This window comes from Pseudoliparis swirei, unplaced genomic scaffold, assembly GCF_029220125.1.
Source record: "Pseudoliparis swirei isolate HS2019 ecotype Mariana Trench unplaced genomic scaffold, NWPU_hadal_v1 hadal_29, whole genome shotgun sequence".
NCBI classification, from domain to species: domain Eukaryota; kingdom Metazoa; phylum Chordata; class Actinopteri; order Perciformes; family Liparidae; genus Pseudoliparis; species Pseudoliparis swirei.
The window spans coordinates 36,840-57,155 of record NW_026613265.1 but is presented as its reverse complement, the minus strand read 5'-3'; the positions used below and the strand labels follow the sequence as shown (position 1 = coordinate 57,155).

Genomic DNA, 20,316 nt, shown 5'->3' with positions numbered 1-20,316 from the left:
ATACAGTAGTGATGCCCCTAGTGGACACCAGGAGAACTACATGTATTATCTCTATAATACAGTAGTGAGGCCCCTAGTGGACACCAGGAGAACTACATGTATTATCTCTATAATACAGTAGTGATGCCCCTAGTGGACACTAGGAGAACTACATGTATTATCTCTATAATACAGTAATGATGCCCCTAGTGGACACCAGGAGAACTACATGTGTTATCTCTATGATACAGTAGTGATGCCCCTAGTGGACACCAGGAGAACTACATGTATTATCTCTATGATACAGTAGTGATGCCCCTAGTGGACACCAGGAGACTACATGTATTATCTCTATAATACAGTAGTGAGGCCCCTAGTGGACACCAGGAGAACTACATGTATTATCTCTATAATACAGTAGTGATGCCCCTAGTGGACACTAGGAGAACTACATGTATTATCTCTATAATACAGTAATGATGCCCTAGTGTACACAGGAGAACTACATGTGTTATCTCTATAATACAGTAGTGATGCCCCTAGTAGACACCAGGAGAACTACATGTGTTATCTCTATAATACAGTAGTGATGCCCCTAGTGGACACCAGGAGAACTACATGTATTATCTCTATAATACAGTAGTGATGCCCCTAGTGGACACCAGGAGAACTACATGTGTTATCTCTATAATACAGTAGTGATGCCCTAGTGGACACCAGGAGAACTACATGTATTATCTCTATAATACAGTAGTGATGCCCTAGTGGACACCAGGAGAACTACATGTATTATCTCTATAATACAGTAGTGATGTCCCTAGTGGACACCAGGAGAACTACATGTATTATCTCTATAATACAGTAGTGATGCCCCTAGTGGACACCAGGAGAACAACATGTATTATCTCTATGATACAGTAGTGATGCCCCTAGTGGACACCAGGAGAACTACATGTGTTATCTCTATAATACAGTAGTGATGCCCCTAGTGGACACCAGGAGAACTACATGTATTATCTCTATAATACAGTAGTGATGCCCCTAGTGGACACCAGGAGAACTACATGTGTTATCTCTATAATACAGTAGTGATGCCCCTAGTGGCCACCAGGAGAACTACATGTATTATCTCTATAATACAGTAGTGATGTCCCTAGTGGACACCAGGAGAACTACATGTATTATCTCTATAATACAGTAGTGATGTCCCTAGTGGACACCAGGAGAACTACATGTGTTATCTCTATGATACAGTAGTGATGCCCCTAGTGGACACCAGGAGAACTACATGTATTATCTCTATAATACAGTAGTGATGCCCTAGTGGACACCAGGAGAACTACATGTGTTATCTCTATAATACAGTAGTGATGCCCTAGTGGACACCAGGAGAACTACATGTGTTATCTCTATAATACAGTAGTGATGCCCCTAGTGGACACCAGGAGAACAACATGTGTTATCTCTATAATACAGTAGTGATGACCCTAGTGGACACCAGGAGAACTACATGTATTATCTCTATAATACAGTAGTGATGCCGGTAGTGGACACCAGGAGAACTACATGTATTATCTCTATAATACAGTAGTGATGCCCCTAGTGGACACCAGGAGAACTACATGTATTATCTCTATAATACAGTAGTGATGCCCCTAGTGGACACCAGGAGAACAACATGTGTTATCTCTATAATACAGTAGTGATGCCCCTAGTGGACACCAGGAGAACTACATGTATTATCTCTATGATACAGTAGTGATGCCCCTAGTGGACACCAGGAGAACTACATGTATTATCTCTATGATACAGTAGTGATGCCCCTAGTGGACACCAGGAGAACTACATGTATTATCTCTATGATACAGTAGTGATGCCCCTAGTGGACACCAGGAGAACTACATGTATTATCTCTATAATACAGTAGTGATGCCCTAGTGGACACCAGGAGAACTACATGTGTTATCTCTATAATACAGTAGTGATGCCCCTAGTGGACACCAGGTGTACTACATGTGTTATCTCTATAATACAGTAGTGATGCCCCTAGTGGACACCAGGAGAACTACATGTGTTATCTCTATAATACAGTAGTGATGCCCCTAGTGGACACCAGGAGAACTACATGTGTTATCTCTATAATACAGTAGTGATGCCCCTAGTGGACACCAGGAGAACTACATGTATTATCTCTATAATACAGTAGTGATGCCCCTAGTGGACACCAGGAGAACTACATGTATTATCTCTATAATACAGTAGTGATGCCCCTAGTGGCCACCAGGAGAACTACATGTGTTATCTCTATAATACAGTAGTGATGCCCCTAGTGGACACCAGGAGAACTACATGTGTTATCTCTATGATACAGTAGTGATGCCCCTAGTGGACACCAGGAGAACTACATGTATTATCTCTAATACAGTAGTGATGCCCCTAGTGGACACCAGGAGAACTACATGTATGCGTCTCACCTGCAGGGACCCACTTGTGGCAGCGGTCGCAGTAGAAGGGCGCGTCCTCACAGGCCCAGCCTCCGTCGGCCTCCTCGCCCACATCGCTGGTCAGAGAGTCTCCGCTCTGGTCATGTGACAGATCCACGGAGCCCTGGTCCTCAGACTCCACGATGAGCAGAGTCTCCCCCTCCACCTCGCCCTCCTCCAGGCCCTCGGAGGCCGCCTCGTCCTCCGCTCCACCCAGCTGCTCGCTGCTGCTGTCCATCACTGCTCACCTGTACAGGTAACGGCAGGGATTATGAAGTAGTAGTTATCAAACATATTTAGTGTTTAATATGAGCTACACCAGCTGCAACATAAAAGTGATGATCACATTAAGTTGAGTTACAATGAGGTCATCCAGGTGTGATTACCTGTCTCAGTGCTCCTGTGGGCGGAGCTCCGCCTGCCTGCACTGCCGCTCCTCCTCCAGCTGTGAGGTCAGAGCCCTCTGCTCCTCCAGGAGGCGCAGGTTCTCCTTCTTCCTTTGCAGACGCTCCAGATCCTTGAGGACGCCTTCGTGGAGCCGCTAGGGTCAGACATACAGGTCAAACCCGCTGCAGGTAACACACCAAGTTCAAGTTTAAAGTAGAGTTTAACAGTAAAAACACCACCGAAACGATAATGACTTCGACACATTCTAATCTCGTCCCTTGATTCGGTCGTTAAGACGAAAGTCATGAACTTAAAGTGACGCTTGGAGGTGAGCTTTACAGGTGACGCTCTGATTCCACCAGCAGGGGGCAGCACTGAGGCCAGGCTAGCGGTTAGCATGCTAACATCACGGTACGCTTAAACTGAAACCTCGCACCGGAACCAAACCTCTCCATGTGTTGCATACCTCCTTGTTTTGAAAGACGGTACCGGGTGTTGTGACTTATCTGTCAGGGTTTCCCGCGGTAGCTTCAGTTTAGCGGTTAGTTTCTCTGCTGACGGTTAAACGCCGGCCGCTGCTAGATAAAGAGCTCCGGTAGCTTCCAGTGACCTCCGCAGCTAACCGTTAGCTCCGTTATCCGTTAGCCCGGCTCGGTCCAGCTCGCCGGGCTCACCTGTCTGTCCCAGGACTGGTTGAGGTGAACAGCAGCCACGGTGCTCAGAGTCAGAACCACAGAAACCACCAGAACCACTTTAGAGACCGTCGACATCCCGTTAGCTTAGCATCCCGTTAGCCACCTCCCTCGCGCTCTTCTTCTGCTGTTTTTATTACGGCTTCTTCTTCTTCTTCTTCTTCTTTTTTAACGGCGGTTGGCATCCATATAATTGGTGCATTACCGCCACCCTCTGGAGTACTATTCCGTTAGTTGACGCCTTACCCCCAACACCAACAAACCCCCCCCCCCAAAAGATAAATAAAATTATATATTTATATTTAAATAAATAAACAAATAAAAATATATAACAAACCAAAATGTAACCCTCATCCCTACATTTCAACTATACCCTATAATAAACCCCTGTGTCCTTTAAGAACGTGAACAGTACTCTAATCTGTGCTCTCCCCCCCATGCTCAGTATTCCCTTCAGTGTACACTCACGCACCCCCAATTCCCCCAGTTTCTTCCTCATCACCTCTATGAGTCTCATGCGCCTTACAATGAACCACCACATGCTCCACCGACTCCTCTTCTCCACATCCTTCACACAGGCCTGTCTGGTGTTTCCCGATCATTTTCAATGTCATGTTAAGTGCCGTATGGCCCAACCGTAGCCTTGTCAGCACTGTTTCCTCTCTCCTGTTCCAACTTCCCATCCTGGTTGCCGTAACACTCCTTTGAATAAGATACAAATGTCTCCCTTTTTTCTCTCTGTCCCACCTATTTTGCCACATTTGGTTGACGTTTTCCCAGATAATACTCTTGACCTCCGCCTTACTGATGTTAACTCTCATTTCTATGTCTCCTTTCTTTAAAGCACTCTTTGCCAACTTGTCTGCCCTCTCATTCCCACTCACCCCTATATGTGCTGGAACCCACATGAATGTCACCTGACCTCCCTGGTTGGTAACACGTGTGACCGACTGAAGGACCTCATAGAGAATATCTTGCCGACTGCTTGAATGAAAAGATCTGATGCTTGCTAGGACTGAGGCTGCATCGACATATTAACACCTTGCCCTGTTTTGCCTTTTCCACCCATCGTAACGCCACTAGCACTGCCACCATCTCCACTGTGTAGACCCCTAGCCTATCAGATGTTCTCCTGTTGATCCCTACTCCTTTATCTGGTATTGCCACCCCAAATCCTGTCAGTCCCGTCTCAGGTTTCTTCGCACCGTCCGTATAAATCATAGTATACTCACTGTATATTTCCGTGACTCGATATTCAAATGCACTTAACAAATCCCCTTTTCCTTTCTCTTCTCTTTTTAAATCTAACAGATACCAGTCTACTTCAGGCCACACCAGTGTCCATGGAGCCACCACCGGGTAAACCACAGAGGGGCTTATTCTGAGATCAAACACCTTAAACTCCTTTGCAATGTCATTGCCTATCCGACCAAAGTTATTTTTCTGGCTCCTCCCATTCTCCCAGACCGCCTGCAACACTCCTTTTGCAGGGTGAGCATTATTGTGTCCCTGCAAATTAGCCCAGTAGTTTGCCATTAGTTGCTTTCTTCTTAAATCCAGCGGCATTTCTCCCACTTCCACCTGCAGGGCAGGGATTGGCGATGTTTTAAAAGCTCCACTACAAACTCGTAATGCCTGCGCCTGAACCACATCTAATCTACCAATTAAAGATTTAGCTGCTGATCCATATGCTATGCTTCCATAATCCAACGCCGATCTTATCAAGGCCACATAAATGGTTTTTAAAGCTGAACAGCTAGCTCTACTCCCTACCACTCACACATCTCATCACATTTATTACTTTTTGCATTTTCCTCTACTCTCCTGACGTGATCTGCCCATGTTAACCGTGAATCAAAAAGAACCCCCAGAAATTTAAATGTGCCCACCCTTTCTAATTCTTTCCCATACATCGTAAGCTTCATCCCATCCTTAATTATTTTCCTGGTGAAAAAAACAGTTTGTTTTTTCCACTGAGAACCTGAACCCCCAATCATATCCCCACTCCACCACCTCATCGATTGCTTTTTGAACTTTTCTGACTGCATGTTCAATGTTCCTTCCTTTCTTCCATAATGCCCCATCATCAGCAAACAGAGACCTACCGATATCTAGTGGTACCTTTGTGAATATGTCATTAATCATAATGATGAAGAGTAGCGGGCTAATCACACTGCCTTGAGGCGTGCCATTATCGACTAAGTATTGACTTGACACGTCTGACCCTATCCGTACTTGAATTTTCCTTCCAAACAGAAAATCCTTTACCCAGTTATAGACTCTCCCACCAACTCCCATTTTGTGCATCTTGATTAGCAAACCTTCCTTCCACATCATGTCATAGGCTTTTTCAATGTCAAAAAACACTGCAACGACTGCCTCTTTATTTGCCTGGGCCTTTCTAATGTCAGTCTCTAGCCTTATCACTGGGTCCATGGTATTTCTACCCTTCCTAAATCCACTCTGAAAACTCGTGAGCATTCCTCTCTTCTCAAGTGTATAAGAAAGTCTTTCCGTTATCATCCTTTCCATTACTTTACACATATTGGATGTTAGTGATATTGGTCTGTAACTGGTGGGTTTAGATGGATCTTTGCCATGTTTTCTAATTGGGATCACTATTGCCTTCTTCCATACGCTCGGTAACTTTCCTTCCTCCCATACTCTGTTATAAAGGCACAGCAGCTTAAAAAGTGCTCCCTTTCCCAAATGCTTTAGCATGAGGCTTCTTCTTCTTCTACAGCTGCTGCTTTTATCACGGCTTCTTCTTCTTCTTCTTCTTCTTCTTCTTCTTCTTCTTCTTCTTCGCCTGGCGGTCAGTCAGCAGCGCTGGAGGAAGTACTCAGATATTGCAGAAATACTCTAATTTAAGTCAAAATCCGTCAAAATCCCAGCACAAAAGTACTTTAATCAAAATAAAGTAACAACATTAAAAGTATTAATTATGGATAATAATATATATTATATCATTGTCTTATAATTATTGATGCATTAATGTGTTCATCGCTCCTTAATTAAATTATAAAAGAAATAATTACAATAAAAATATTCTTGATTTTATTTGACTTCTTATATACAATATAATATAACCAATACTCATCATTTGATTAATAAAACAATACAAATGTTATATTTTAAAACAAGCTCAACATGTGTCATGTGTGTGTTTTAAGAGAACTACATCTCCCATGAGGCTGCCTGTGTTTACTGTGACGTCCTGCCGACTGGCCAATGAGGAGCCTCGCTACCGGCGGGGGCGTGTCTTCTGGTCCCGTTCAGAGAAAGTGCCACGGCTCTGCAGCCTGACAGACCCCGGAGAGGTGAGAGCTACTTTACACCACACTGACCCTAAAGTACTACAAGTTATACTACAAGTTATACTACAAGTACTACTACAAGTACACAGAGAAGACTCGAAGTTTTAAGAGTTGTTTTAAAGAACCAAACATGTGTAAAGAAAAGTTTTTTCTGCTTTTAAAACTAAAGGTTTCAAATGTTTTAAAGTATTTTTATGAAGTAAATATAACAAATAGATAAAATGTTGAGAATTCAGAGATTTTATTTAATTTCAACTCTTTGGTTTCAAGAGAGAAACAAGAATCTGAACGGAGTTACATAATGAAGTGTGTGTGTGTGTGTCTGAGTTGATAGTAGCCTACGAGTTCATTGTGTACTCTGTGTGTACTCTATGTGTATTCTCTGTGTGTATTCTCTGTGTGTATTCTCTGTGTACTCTCTTTGTACTCTGTGTGTACTCTGTGTACTCTCTGTGTACTCTGTGTGTACAATACTCCGAGTACTCAATGTGTACTTTATTACTTTCTTAGTTTACTACGACGGAAGTTTTGGGAACAAAATGTTCTTGAAGTCTGAAAAATGACTGAAAACAATGATGAACTCAAATATTAATATAAATCAAATATTAATATAATATTACATAAATATAATATAATATTAATATAATTGTAATAATATATTAATATTATTTGAATATTGTATTAAAAAATAAACTTTTAAATACTTCAGAAGCTCTTTTCCGCTCAATAACTCTGAATCTGACAGTTTAATAAAAGTATAAAGTATCATAGCAGTCGAGTCCGGAGGTACTACTGTAGTACTCACATGTTCTCACACTGTTTACTCATCTATTGATGTTTTTATTGATTCATCGTCAACAAATTGAGGTTTGAACCGATGGTTTAATCCAGAGATCAATATCAATGAATCTTATTGATTTTCTTTCTTTCATCTTTTCAGATTTAAAGACAAAACAATTAATCAATAAATCAGCAGATTAATTATTCGTAGCTGTAATCGATCAATCAGCCAATTGGAGACACGAGATATTAGTACAATCAATACGTCAGGCGTCACGAATCACTGTTACACGGTGACCTTTAACCTCCAGGTGAATACAGGTGTGTGAGGCTCAGTGTCATGTGTGATGAAGGAGGGACTTCCTGTTTGTTCACAGCTCAGAGAAGTTTGGTTGTTTGTGTTGATTCATGAGGCTCATTATTATGTTTATCTTATTAAATATCTTAAGTTAGTCTCGATGTGACGTCACTGTTCTGTGACGTCATCGTTCTGTGACGTCATCGTTCTGTCACGTCATCGTTCTGTGACGTCATCGTTCTGTCACGTCATCGTTCTGTGACGTCATCGTTCTGTGACGTCATCGTTCTGTGACGTCATCGTTCTGTCACGTCATCGTTCTGTGACGTCATCGTTCTGTGACGTCCATCGTTCTGTCACGTCATCGTTCTGCGACGTCATCACGCCATCGCATCGCTCTGTCACGTCATCGTTCTGCGACATCGCCGTCACGTCATCGTTCTGCGACGTCATCGTTCTGCGACGTCATCGTTCTGCGACGTCATCGTTCTGCGACGTCATCGTTCTGCGACGTCATCGTTCTGCGACGTCATCGTTCTGCGACATCATCGTTCTGTCACGTCATCGTTCTGTGACGTCATCGTTCTGTCACGTCATCGTTCTGCGACGTCATCGTTCTGCGACGTCATCGTTCTGCGACGTCATCGTTCTGCATCGTCGCGACGCCATCGCTCTGTGACGTCATCGTTCTGCGACGCCAGCCTTCTGCGACTTCATCGTTCTGTCACGTCATCGTTCTGCGACGTCATCGCTCTGCGACGTCATCGTTCTGCGACGTCATCGTTCTGCGACGTCATCGTTCTGTCACGTCATCGTTCTGCGACGTCATCGCTCTGCGACGTCATCGTTCTGCGACGTCATCGCTCTGCGACGTCATCGTTCTGCGACGTCATCGTTCTGCGACGTCATCGTTCTGCGACGTCATCGCTCTGCGACGTCATCGTTCTGCGACGTCATCGTTCTGCGACGTCATCGCTCTGCGACGTCATCGCTCTGCGACGTCATCGCTCTGCGACGTCATCGTTCTGCGACGTCATCGCTCTGTGACATCATCGTTCTGTGACGTCATCGCTCTGTGACATCATCGTTCTGTGACATCATCGTTCTGTGACGTCATCGCTCTGTGACATCATCGTTCTGCGACGTCATCGTTCTGCGACGTCATCGCTCTGCGACGTCATCGCTCTGTGACGTCATCGCTCTGCGACATCATCGTTCTGTGACGTCATCGCTCTGTGACGTCATCGTTCTGTCACGTCATCGTTCTGTGACATCATCGTTCTGTCACGTCATCGTTCTGCGACATCATCGTTCTGCGATGTTATCGTTCTGCGACGTCATGTTTGTCCTGATGGGGCGCTACAGTAAACCTGATGTGGCGGTTCCTCTTCTGGACCTTCAGCTGACGTCTGTCTTCCCCCTCCAGATTCCTGTGAGACTTCCACTCTGACATCATGGACCTCTCGGACCCTCAGACTCTCGGCTTCATGGTCTTTGGAGGGTTCATGTTCCTGTCGGCGGTGGGCATCGCTCTGGTGTCCACGCTGTCCATGAAGGAGACGTCCTACGAGGAGGCGCTGGCCAAACAGCGCCGCCAGCTGGTGCAGGCGCCGCCGCAGAGAGCAGAGAAGAAGAAGAAGGACAAGAGCCTGGAGAAGAAGAACAAAGCCCGGAAGAAGGACGACAACAAGCTCCCAGAACTAGGCGGCGAGGGGCCGGAGGTCGCGGCTCGTCCCGAACCAGAATCTGAGCAAGAACCGGCTGCCGCCCCCGAACCTAAACCAACACCGGATCCAGAACCCACCGTGGTCACCGCCGCTCCCACCGCCGCTCCCACTGCCACCCCCACCGTGGTCACCGCCGCTCCCACTGCCACCCCCACCGTGGTCACCGCCGCTCCCACTGCCGCCCCCACCGTGGTCACCGCCGCTCCCACCGCCGCTCCCACTGCCACCCCCACCGTGGTCACCGCCGCTCCCACCGCCGCCCCCACCGTGGTCACCGCCGCTCCCACTGCCACCCCCACCGTGGTCACCGCCGCTCCCACCGCCGCTCCCACTGCCACCCCCACCGTGGTCACCGCCGCTCCCACTGCTGCCCCCACCGTGGTCACCGCCGCTCCCACCGCCGCTCCCACTGCCACCCCCACCGTGGTCACCGCCGCTCCCACCGCCGCCCCCACCGTGGTCACCGCCGCTCCCACTGCCGCCCCCACCGTGGTCACCGCCGCTCCCACTGCCGCCCCCACCGTGGTCACCGCCGCTCCCACCGCCGCCCCCACCGTGGTCACCGCCGCTCCCACCGCCGCCCCCCCCGTGGTCTCCGCTCCCACCGCCGCCCCCACCGTGGTCACCGCCGCTCCCACCGCCGCCCCCACCGTGGTCACCGCCACTCCCACCGCCGCCCCCACCGTGGTCACCGCCACTCCCACCGCCGCCCCCACCGAATTCACCGCTGATCCCACCGCCGCTCCCATCGCCGCCCCCACGGAGGAGCCTCTGGCCCCCGGCGAGGAGCCTCTGGCCCCCTCACCGAAGGAGAGGAAGAAGAAGAAGTCGGCTAAGGTGGAGCCGGCTGCTCAGGAAGTTCTGCTCACGGCCGCGGCGCCGGTGGTGAACGTCGGCACCGAAGTCACCAGAGAAGCTGCCGAAGAGCCCAAAGAGACGGCCGGCAAGAAGAAGAAGACCAAAGCGGAGCCGGGTTAGTGGACGAGCAGCAGGAAGTTAGAGGATGTTTCACAGAACTCTGAGGGTTTGTCCTGGTTCTTCTTCAGGCTCCGCCCCCTCGCCGCCGTACGCCGAGCTGCTCGCCGCCGTGTCCGAGGCGTCGCTCAGCCAGGACCAGAAGGCCGGCGTTCGTCACGACTCCTGGAAGCTGGTAACACAACCGAGACCGTTAGCTTGTATGAGCGGTCACCGGCTAACGTTAGCAGCTAGAACACCGAGTCACGATCGATCGATCGGAGAGATCCCGACCGCCGAGTCTTCAAGGCCGCGAACGCTGAGTCATCAGCTCTGTGCGTCTGTTGTGAATGTAAAGATGGTGCTTGTGTCTGCAGGCGAGTCCCAAAGGAGACGCCGGCCTGAGGAAGCAGCTGGAGGAGAAGCTGCTGAGCGGCGAGCAGGAGGCCGCCGCCCACGCCAAGAGCCGCCTCCGAGAGCTGAGCAAGGTGAGCTCCCTGGGCCCTCTGAAGGAGGGAGACCTTCTTAAAAGGTCCCTAAACGAGGCGGCGGACTCTCCGGGGGACAGGACCGACGACACGGGAGGCGTCGCCGTGACGACGTCCTCGTCTGACGGTCTCTGACACCTTCAGGTGTTTCCTTCTTCAGGAACTCGCTGCAGAGAAATCCAAGATGGCGTCTCTGGAGGCCCGGTTAAAAGCGGAGCTTAGCGCTCACGCTCAGAAGGTCGACGTCATTCGGGCCACGATGGAGACGGCGAACCAGGACCACCTGAGACAAGTCCAGCAGCTCCACCAGCAGGTAGGACTACAGGTGGACCGGTTCAGGAGGAAGGAAGTCTCAAAGAGCCGGTCTTCAGGCCAGGTCTCAAGTCCTCTACGGGACATGAGACAAGTCTCCAGTCCGTGAGGGCAGGTCCACAAGTCTCCAGTCCGTGAGGGCAGGTCCACAAGTCTCCAGTCCGTGAGGGCAGGTCCACAAGTCTCCAGTCCGTGAGGGCAGGTCCACAAGTCTCCAGTCCTTGAGTGCAGGTCCACAAGTCTCCAGTCCGTGAGGGCAGGTCCACAAGTCTCCAGTCCGTGAGGGCAGGTCCACAAGTCTCCAGTCCTTGAGGGCAGGTCCACAAGTCTCCAGTCCGTGAGGGCAGGTCCACAAGTCTCCAGTCCGTGAGGGCAGGTCCACAAGTCTCCAGTCCTTGAGGGCAGATCCACAAGTCTCCAGTCCTTGAGGGCAGGTCCACAAGTCTCCAGTCCTTGAGGGCAGATCCACAAGTCTCCAGTCCTTGAGTGCAGGTCCACAAGTCTCCAGTCCTTGAGGGCAGATCCACAAGTCTCCAGTCCTTGAGGGCAGGTCCACAAGTCTCCAGTCCTTGAGGGCAGGTCCACAAGTCTCCAGTCCTTGAGGGCAGGTCCACAAGTCTCCAGTCCGTGAGGGCAGGTCCACAAGTCTCCAGTCCGTGAGGGCAGGTCCACAAGTCTCCAGTCCTTGAGGGCAGGTCCACAAGTCTCCAGTCCGTGAGGGCAGGTCCACAAGTCTCCAGTCCGTGAGGGCAGGTCCACAAGTCTCCAGTCCTTGAGGGCAGGTCCACAAGTCTCCAGTCCTTGAGTGCAGGTCCACAAGTCTCCAGTCCTTGAGGGCAGATCCACAAGTCTCCAGTCCTTGAGGGCAGGTCCACAAGTCTCCAGTCCGTGAGGGCAGGTCCACAAGTCTCCAGTCCTTGAGGGCAGGTCCACAAGTCTCCAGTCCTTGAGGGCAGGTCCACAAGTCTCCAGTCCGTGAGGGCAGGTCCACAAGTCTCCAGTCCGTGAGGGCAGGTCCACAAGTCTCCAGTCCTTGAGGGCAGGTCCACAAGTCTCCAGTCCTTGAGTGCAGGTCCACAAGTCTCCAGTCCGTGAGGGCAGGTCCACAAGTCTCCAGTCCTTGAGGGCAGGTCCACAAGTCTCCAGTCCGTGAGGGCAGGTCCACAAGTCTCCAGTCCGTGAGGGCAGGTCCACAAGTCTCCAGTCCTTGAGGGCAGGTCCACAAGTCTCCAGTCCGTGAGGGCAGGTCCACAAGTCTCCAGTCCTTGAGGGCAGATCCACAAGTCTCCAGTCCTTGAGGGCAGGTCCACAAGTCTCCAGTCCTTGAGGGCAGGTCCACAAGTCTCCAGTCCTTGAGGGCAGGTCCACAAGTCTCCAGTCCTTGAGGGCAGGTCCACAAGTCTCCAGTCCTTGAGGGCAGATCCACAAGTCTCCAGTCCTTGAGGGCAGGTCCACAAGTCTCCAGTCCTTCAGGGCAGGTCCACAAGTCTCCAGTCCTTGAGGGCAGGTCCACAAGTCTCCAGTCCGTGAGGGCAGGTCCACAAGTCTCCAGTCCTTGAGGGCAGGTCCACAAGTCTCCAGTCCTTGAGGGCAGGTCCACAAGTCTCCAGTCCTTGAGGGCAGGTCCACAAGTCTCCAGTCCTTGAGGGCAGGTCCACAAGTCTCCAGTCCTTGAGGGCAGGTCCACAAGTCTCCAGTCCGTGAGGGCAGGTCCACAAGTCTCCAGTCCTTGAGGGCAGGTCCACAAGTCTCCAGTCCTTGAGGGCAGGTCCACAAGTCTCCAGTCCTTGAGGGCAGGTCCACAAGGTCTTGAGTCCTTGATGGCAGGTCCACAAGTCTCCAGTCCTTGAAGGCAGGTCCACAAGTCTCCAGTCCTTGAGGGCAGGTCGACAAGGTCTTGAGTCCTTGACGGCAGGTCCACAAGTCTCCAGTCCTTGAGGGCAGGTCCACAAGGTCTTGAGTCCTTGATGGCAGGTCCACAAGTCTCCAGTCCTTGAAGGCAGGTCCACAAGTCTCCAGTCCTTGAGGGCAGGTCCACAAGGTCTTGAGTCCTTGACGGCAGGTCCACAAGTCTCCAGTCCTTGAGGGCAGGTCCACAAGGTCTTGAGTCCTTGTAGCTGTTTCTAGGTCACCTCACAGGTCTTCAAGAGCAAATTACAAGTCTTGAGGAGAAATCTTCAAGTCTTGAATCAAATCGCGTCTTTAGTCCTTGAGGGCCAATCTGAGGCAGGTCCTTGAAGACGGGTCCATTCCAGGTCTCTGAGAGCTGAATCCCTTTGGAGCTGTTGTCATGGCGAAGTCTCAGACCTTCAGCTGGACTACGTGTTAGCTGTGGACCTCCACAGGTCGGGGGTCTGCAGGAGCAGCTGGAGACCGGTCCCAGCGCTCAGCTGGCCCGGCTGCAGCAGGAGAACTCCATCCTCCGAGACGCCCTGAACCCAAACCACCGGCCCAGTCTCACTGCCCCCCCCCTCCTGTAGACAGAATGCGGAGCTGGCCCGTCTCAGGCAGGACGGCGTCCGCCTGGGTCGGGAGTTGACCGAGCGGAGCGACGCCCTGCGGGCCGCCGAGGATCACTAAGAGATCCTGGAGGCCAAGATGGCCGCCGCAGCGCAAGAACTGTCCCAGGTGAGACACTCTGAAGGTAACCGCCACCACGCGGAGCCGCAGACAGGAAGTGACCCGCTCCATGTTTGTGCAGCTGCTGCGTGAGGACGGCGAGCGCGCTCTGCGGGAGGCCGCCGCCGTTAGCCGTGAGTGTTTCCGTTAGCGTGGCGGTGCTAACTGATGCAAAGAGTCCAACGTTCCTTGGGCTCTCAGGAGTCTCTGGAGTAAGAACTCCTGCTGTTCACCCCCAGAGCTCCAGGGGGCGCTGCAGGAGCTCACGGTCCAGCTGGACAACCTGGCTCCTGTAACGCTCCTCTGAGGACGACACGTTGTCAACAGATGGAACAATAGAGGACATGCACAGGCCATGTGGTTCGTCACGTGACGTGTAATCACTAAAGAAATACACATTCAATCAGCTGTTTACTGGTCACTGGCTAATGTTAGCATGCTAACATGCTAAGCTAAGGAGCGACCTGTTTGTCCTCAGGTGAACTCGTCTGAAATGGATCAGCTGAAGCTTTGGTAACCACCTTTGTTTTACTAAAGAACTTCTGGTTTGACTTCCTGTGTGACTTCCTGTTTGACTTCTTGTTTGACTTCCTGTGTGACTTCCTGTTTGACCTATTGTTTGACTTCCGGGTTGACTTATTGTTTGACTTCCTGTTTGGCTTCCTGTTTGACTTCCTGTGTGACTTCCTGTTTGACTTATTGTTTGACTTCCTGTTTGGCTTCCTGTGTGACTTCCTGTTTGGCTTCCTGTGTGACTTCCTGTTTGACTTCCTGTTTGGCTTCCTGTTTGACTTCCTGTTTGGCTTCCTGTGTGACTTCCTGTTTGACTTCCTGTTTGGCTTCCTGTGTGACTTCCTGTTTGACTTCCTGTTTGGCTTCCTGTGTGACTTCCTGTTTGACTTCTTGTTTGACTTCCTGTGTGACTTCCTGTCAGCGTGCAGCTCAGAGAGGAGCAGGTTGGTGCGTTGGAGGCGGAGCTTACTCAGATGAGGGCGGAGCTACTATTGCTGACATCATCTCAGAGGTCAGAGACACGTTTATCTTCATTCCTCCCTCACAGAAGAACTGAAGCTCAACACACTGTTGTCTGTGTCTCTGTGTCTTTGTGTCTCTGTCTCTCTGTGTCTCTTTGTGTCTCTGTCTCTCTGTGTCTTTGTCTCTGTCTCTCTGTGTCTTTGTGTCTCTGTCTCTCTGTGTCTTTGTGTCTTTGTGTCTCTGTGTCTCTTTGTGTCTCTGTCTCTCTGTGTCTCTTTGTGTCTCTGTGTCTCTTTGTGTCTCTGTGTCTCTCTGTGTCTCTTTGTGTCTCTGTGTCTCTCTGTGTCTCTGTCTCTATGTGTCTCTTTGTGTCTCTGTGTCTCTGTGTCTCTATGTGTCTCTTTGTGTCTCTGTGTCTCTGTGTCTCTTTGTGTCTCTGTGTCTCTGTGTCTCTCTGTGTCTCTTTGTGTCTCTGTGTCTCTTTGTGTCTCTGTCTCTCTGTGTCTCTGTGTCTCTGTCTCTGTGTCTCTGTGTCTCTTTGTGTCTCTGTGTCTCTGTGTCTCTGTGTCTCTCTGTGTCTCTGTGTCTCTGTGTCTCTGTGTCTCTGTGTCTCTGTGTCTCTGTGTCTCTGTGTCTCTGTGTCTCTGTGTCTGTGTCTCTGTGTCTCTGTGTCTCTGTGTCTCTGTGTCTCTGTGTCTCTGTGTCTCTGTGTCTCTGTGTCTCTGTGTCTCTGTGTCTCTCTGTGTCTCTGTCTCTCTGTGTCCTTGTGTCTCTGTCTATGTGTCTCTGTCTCTGTGTCTCTGTGTCCTTGTGTCTCTGTCTCTGTGTCTCTGTGTCTCTCTGTGTCTCTGTGTCTGTGTCTCTGTCTCTGTGTCTCTGTCTCTGTGTCTCTGTGTCTCTGTGTCTCTGTGTCTGTGTCTCTGTGTCTCTCTGTGTCTCTGTGTCTCTGTGTCTTTGTGTCTCTGTGTCTTTGTGTCTCTTTGTGTCTCTGTGTCTCTGTGTCTCTGTGTCTCTGTGTCTCTCTGTGTCTCTTTGTGTCTCTGTCTCTCTGTGTCTCTGTGTCTATTTGTGTCTCTCTGTGTCTCTGTGTCTCTTTGTGTCTTTGTGTCTCTGTGTCTTTGTCTCTCTGTCTCTGTGTCTCTGTGTCTTTGTCTCTCTGTCTCTGTGTCTTTGTCTCTCTGTGTCTCTGTCTCTCTGTGTCTCTGTGTCTTTGTGTCTCTGTCTCTCTGTGTCTCTGTGTCTTTGTCTCTCTGTCTCTGTGTCTTTGTCTCTCTGTGTCTCTGTGTCTCTGTCTCTCTGTGTCTCTGTATCTCTGTGTCTCTGTCTCTCTGTGTCTCTGTGTCTCTGTGTCTTTGTGTCTCAGTCTGAAGGAACAGGAAGTGGAAGCAGCAGCTGGTGCCGAGATGCAGAAAGACGTACGTTTGAACAAACATCTCACGTCTGTATCGTCTGGTTTACAAAGACGTAACGGGGTTACGGGCTATAGTTAAGCTAACGTTAGTTTAAACTAACGTTAGTTCAAGCTCATGTTAGTTTAAGCTAACGTTAGTTCAAACTCATGTTAGTTCAAGCTAACGTTAGTTAGCAGCTGAAGAACCTCAACTTCAACACGGACTCTGTAAACCATTCTTTAATAGTTGTCATGACAACAAAACTAAATAAACATGAAACTCTTCTTCTCCTCCTCAGGATCCAGGAAGTGAGTCTGATCAACCGTTTGAAAGGTGAAGAGCTTCATGTCTGAAAGTTCACTTGTTATTGTTATTATTATGACTATTAGATCTGGTTGAGATGAAATGGGTGTTTCACAGATCATCTATGTTGACATTGTGTTGTTATGTTGATGTTGTGTTATGTTGTTATTGTTGACGTTGTGTTGTTATGTTGATGTTGTTGACATTGTGTTATGTTGTTGTTGATGTAGTGTTGTTGTTGACGTTGTGTTGTTGTGTTGATGTTGTGTTGTTATGTTGATGTTGTTGACATTGTGTTGTTATGTTGTTGTTGTTATGTTATTGACGTTGTGTTGTTATGTTGTTGTTGATGTTATGTTGTTGTTGACGTTGTGTTGTTATGTTGATGTTGTTGACGTTGTGCTGTTATGTTGTTGTTGACATTGTGTTGTTATGTTGTTGACATTGTGCTGTTATGTTGTTGACGTTGTGTTTTGTTGTTGTTGACATTGTGTTATGTTGTTGACGTTGTGTTATGTTATTGCCGTTATGTTGATGTTGTTGACGTTATGTTGTTGTTGACGTTGTGTTGTTATGTTGTTGACGTTGTGTTGTTATGTTTATGTTGTTGATGTTGTGTTGTTATGTTGATGGTGTTGACGTTATGTTGTTGTTGACGTTGTGTTGTTATGATGTTGTTGTGTTGTTATGTTGATGTTGTTATGTTGTTGTTGTTGACATTGTGTTGTTATGATGTTGTTGATGTTGTGTTGTTATGTTGTTGACGTTGTGTTGTTATGTTGATGTTGTGTTCAGTCTGGAGGAAGACTCTCAGCTGCTGCGTCTGGAGGAAGAACTTCTTCAAACTCACAACGTGAGTCTAAATATAAAGAACCAAGCTGAAGAAAAGTTATTCATTAGGGTCCTCTGAGACTTCGTCGTAGAGGAACCTATTGTTTTTCAAATGATTCTTTTTCTTTTTCTTATTCTCTCCAAACAAACGTCGACTGTCCGCACACCGCATACCCCAACCAAGGGAAATTTCACACGCATATCAGAACTCGTGATGATGCTTCCCTGTGGAGCTCGTAGCGACACGTTGAATCACATTCACATGTAATTTACATGACAAGGTCGAGACTTCACATGGATACACATGATGCATGTATATGTTCACATTGTCACAGCTGGCAACCCTGGGCTCGCTCAAATCTGCTCCAAACTTCTCATGCTTCGTAGAATTCAAGGCCTGAGGATATCAACAAGCCTTTTTTCACTCAGAGTCAAAGCGCCACCGACTAGCAAAGTAAAATCTGTGTCGCGTGACAAACGGTCAAACGCCCGAACGCCGTGCGTGCGCTCTCGGCCGAGGGGGCCGGCGTCCGGCCAGCACCCCCGACGTGCGAAGCAGGAAGAGGACCCGTTCATCGCTGCTTGCAGCTTTAATTATATTTACACTTTCATTCTTTCAAACACAAATATTTACAAACTCATTGCTAAAAATACTTTTCTGTCTCCTCAGGAGCTGAAGGACAAGATGGCGTCGCTCTCCACTGCAGAGCGGCGAGAGGCGGAGCTTCAGGCGGCGCTGGTCTGTTTAATAATATCTAAAGACCAATGAGGGGGTTTACTTTATGTTCTAATGTAAACTTTAAAAATCATTTATTTTAAAACTTCTCCAGACTGAAGTACAATCCGGGTTCTCAGCCCTGCGCTTGGACTTCCAGGCGTCCCTGCAGGTTCTGTTTCCTAGTGTTTCCATGGAGACGGAGCAGGTCAGTCAGCTGCTTCCTGTTTCCAGAAAATAGCAGCAAAAGCTCTTTGAGCCTGTCAGTCACATTTACACACACACACACACACACACACACACTCTGTTTCCTCCTGTCAGTCAGCACTGAGGGCTCAACACACTCCTCTCCTTCTGCAGATAAATTGGCTGGATCTTTTCACCCAGAAGGTTCAGGAGAGTAAACACTCAGCAGAGAGCGCTCACTCTGAGGTAAAAACACAAAACCTTCTCATTATTCAATATTAGATGTTGTTTTGATGATGATGATCTTCAGCTGCAGTCGAGGCTCAACGAGGCCGACAGGAAGCGGGCCGAGCTGCAGACGGAGTTCCTCCAGAACACGAAGCGGCTGCAGGAAACGGTACGACGACGACTTCCTGTCAACAAACAGGGAAATAACGTGTGTAAACAATGTTTTTGTTTGTTTTCTTCTCTCAGGAGGCGGAGCTTCAGGCTTCACACAGACGAGCCGAAGAAGAAGAAAACGTCTGGAAGAGTAAACTGTCTGAAGCTGAACTGCAGAAAGAAATGGTAAAGAGCTTCATGGACCTTCATGGACCATGATGGACCTTCGTGGACCATGATGGACCTTCGTGGACCATGATGGACCTTCGTGGACCATGATGGACCTTCGTGGACCATGATGGACCTTCATGGACCATGATGGACCTTCATGAACCATGAGCTGCTGTTGTGTTCTTCATTGTGTGATTACTTCTGTCTGCAGGTCCTGGATCAGCTGAAGCTGCTGGAGGAACATCTGGAGGAGCATCTGGAGGAGCTGGCTGAGGTCTGAACCACATCACAGGTCACGTGTGTACATACATACATATGTACATATATACTCATGTATTATATTTTATGGGCGGCTGTAGCTCAGTGGGGTAAGAGGGCCGTCCCTCAACCGCAAGGTTGTGGGTTCGATCCCCGCTCTCCCCATTAGCTGCAAGTCGAAGTGTCCTTGAGCAAGGCACTGAACCCCCAGTTGCTTCCCGGGCGCTTCACCGCAGCCCACTGCTCCTTAATAACTAAGGATGGGTTAAATGCAGAGAACTAATTTCCCCTTGGGGATAAATAAAAGTGTATATTTATTTATTTTTTATTTATGTACACATACATACATATATACTCGTGTATATATATACAGGACTGTCTCAGAAAATTAGAATATTGTGATGAAGTTCTTTATTTTCTGTAATGCAATTAAAAAAACAAAAATGTCATGCATTCTGGATTCATTACAAATCAACTGAAATATTGCAAGCCTTTTATTCTGATTTATTGCTGATTATGACACAGCTTAAGAAAACTCAAATATCCTATCTCTAAATATTAGAATATCATGAAAAAGTATACTAGTAGGGTATTAAACAAATCACTTGAATTGTCTAATTAACTCGAAACACCTGCAAGGGTTTCCTGAGCCTTGACAAACACTCAGCTGTTATAAATCTTTTTTTAACTTGGTCTGAGGAAATATTAAAATTTTATGAGATAGGATTTAGAGTTTTCTTAGCTGTAAGCCATAATCAGCAATATTAAAAGAATAAAGGCTTGTAATAATATTTGATAATTATAATAATCCAGAATTATTTTTTTGGTACTAAATAAAAATAAATATTCTACTAATATATTAATTCTGAACACAATATATGTACATGTCTTTGTAAAAAATATATATACAAATAATAAATAACATTCCTAAATAGATAATAAATAATTCTTTTTTCTTCAGGAGGAGGACCAGGTCCAGGAGGAGGTCCAGGTCTGAACCCGGTCCCTGGCGTCTGGTTTCCATGGTTACTTGTTTTACTGAACTGACCAATAAACATACGTGACTCAA

At 48.2% G+C, this 20,316-nt stretch overlaps 2 protein-coding genes across 2 annotated transcripts in view; one reads left to right on the top strand and one right to left on the bottom strand.

Moving 5' to 3' along the window:
• Window positions 1-3,610, bottom strand: part of LOC130191224 (cysteine-rich protein 2-binding protein-like) — a 14,119-nt gene extending 10,509 nt beyond the window's left edge. The window contains exons 1-3 of the mRNA XM_056410890.1: window positions 3,316-3,610; window positions 2,849-3,003; window positions 2,454-2,710 (exon numbers count right to left, since the gene is read on the bottom strand). Of these exons, the coding sequence (XP_056266865.1) occupies window positions 2,454-2,700 (247 nt within the window). The 5' untranslated portion in view covers window positions 2,701-2,710; window positions 2,849-3,003; window positions 3,316-3,610. The remainder of the gene's footprint in view (window positions 1-2,453; window positions 2,711-2,848; window positions 3,004-3,315) is intronic.
• Window positions 2,911-20,316, top strand: rrbp1b (ribosome binding protein 1b). Its single transcript, XM_056410889.1, has 19 exons — window positions 2,911-3,037; window positions 4,853-5,032; window positions 6,715-6,861; window positions 9,363-10,636; window positions 10,710-10,813; window positions 10,995-11,105; window positions 11,266-11,418; window positions 14,515-14,549; window positions 14,971-15,060; window positions 16,375-16,426; window positions 16,701-16,735; window positions 17,501-17,558; window positions 18,207-18,275; window positions 18,367-18,459; window positions 18,612-18,683; window positions 18,748-18,834; window positions 18,912-19,004; window positions 19,201-19,263; window positions 20,209-20,316. The coding sequence occupies exons 4-19, from the start codon at window positions 9,391-9,393 to the stop codon at window positions 20,242-20,244; spliced, it is 2,397 nt and encodes a 798-aa protein (XP_056266864.1). The 5' UTR covers window positions 2,911-3,037; window positions 4,853-5,032; window positions 6,715-6,861; window positions 9,363-9,390; the 3' UTR covers window positions 20,245-20,316.

Bases quoted from the DNA above. Each gene is read 5' to 3' on its own strand.
- rrbp1b (XM_056410889.1), top strand. From the start codon at position 9,391: ATGGACCTCTCGGACCCTCAGACTCTCGGCTTCATGGTCTTTGGAGGG. The intron at 16,427-16,700 runs GTACGTTTGAAC...TCTCCTCCTCAG, and splicing joins GTGCCGAGATGCAGAAAGAC to GATCCAGGAAGTGAGTCTGA. The intron at 19,264-20,208 runs GTCTGAACCACA...TTTTTTCTTCAG, and splicing joins ATCTGGAGGAGCTGGCTGAG to GAGGAGGACCAGGTCCAGGA.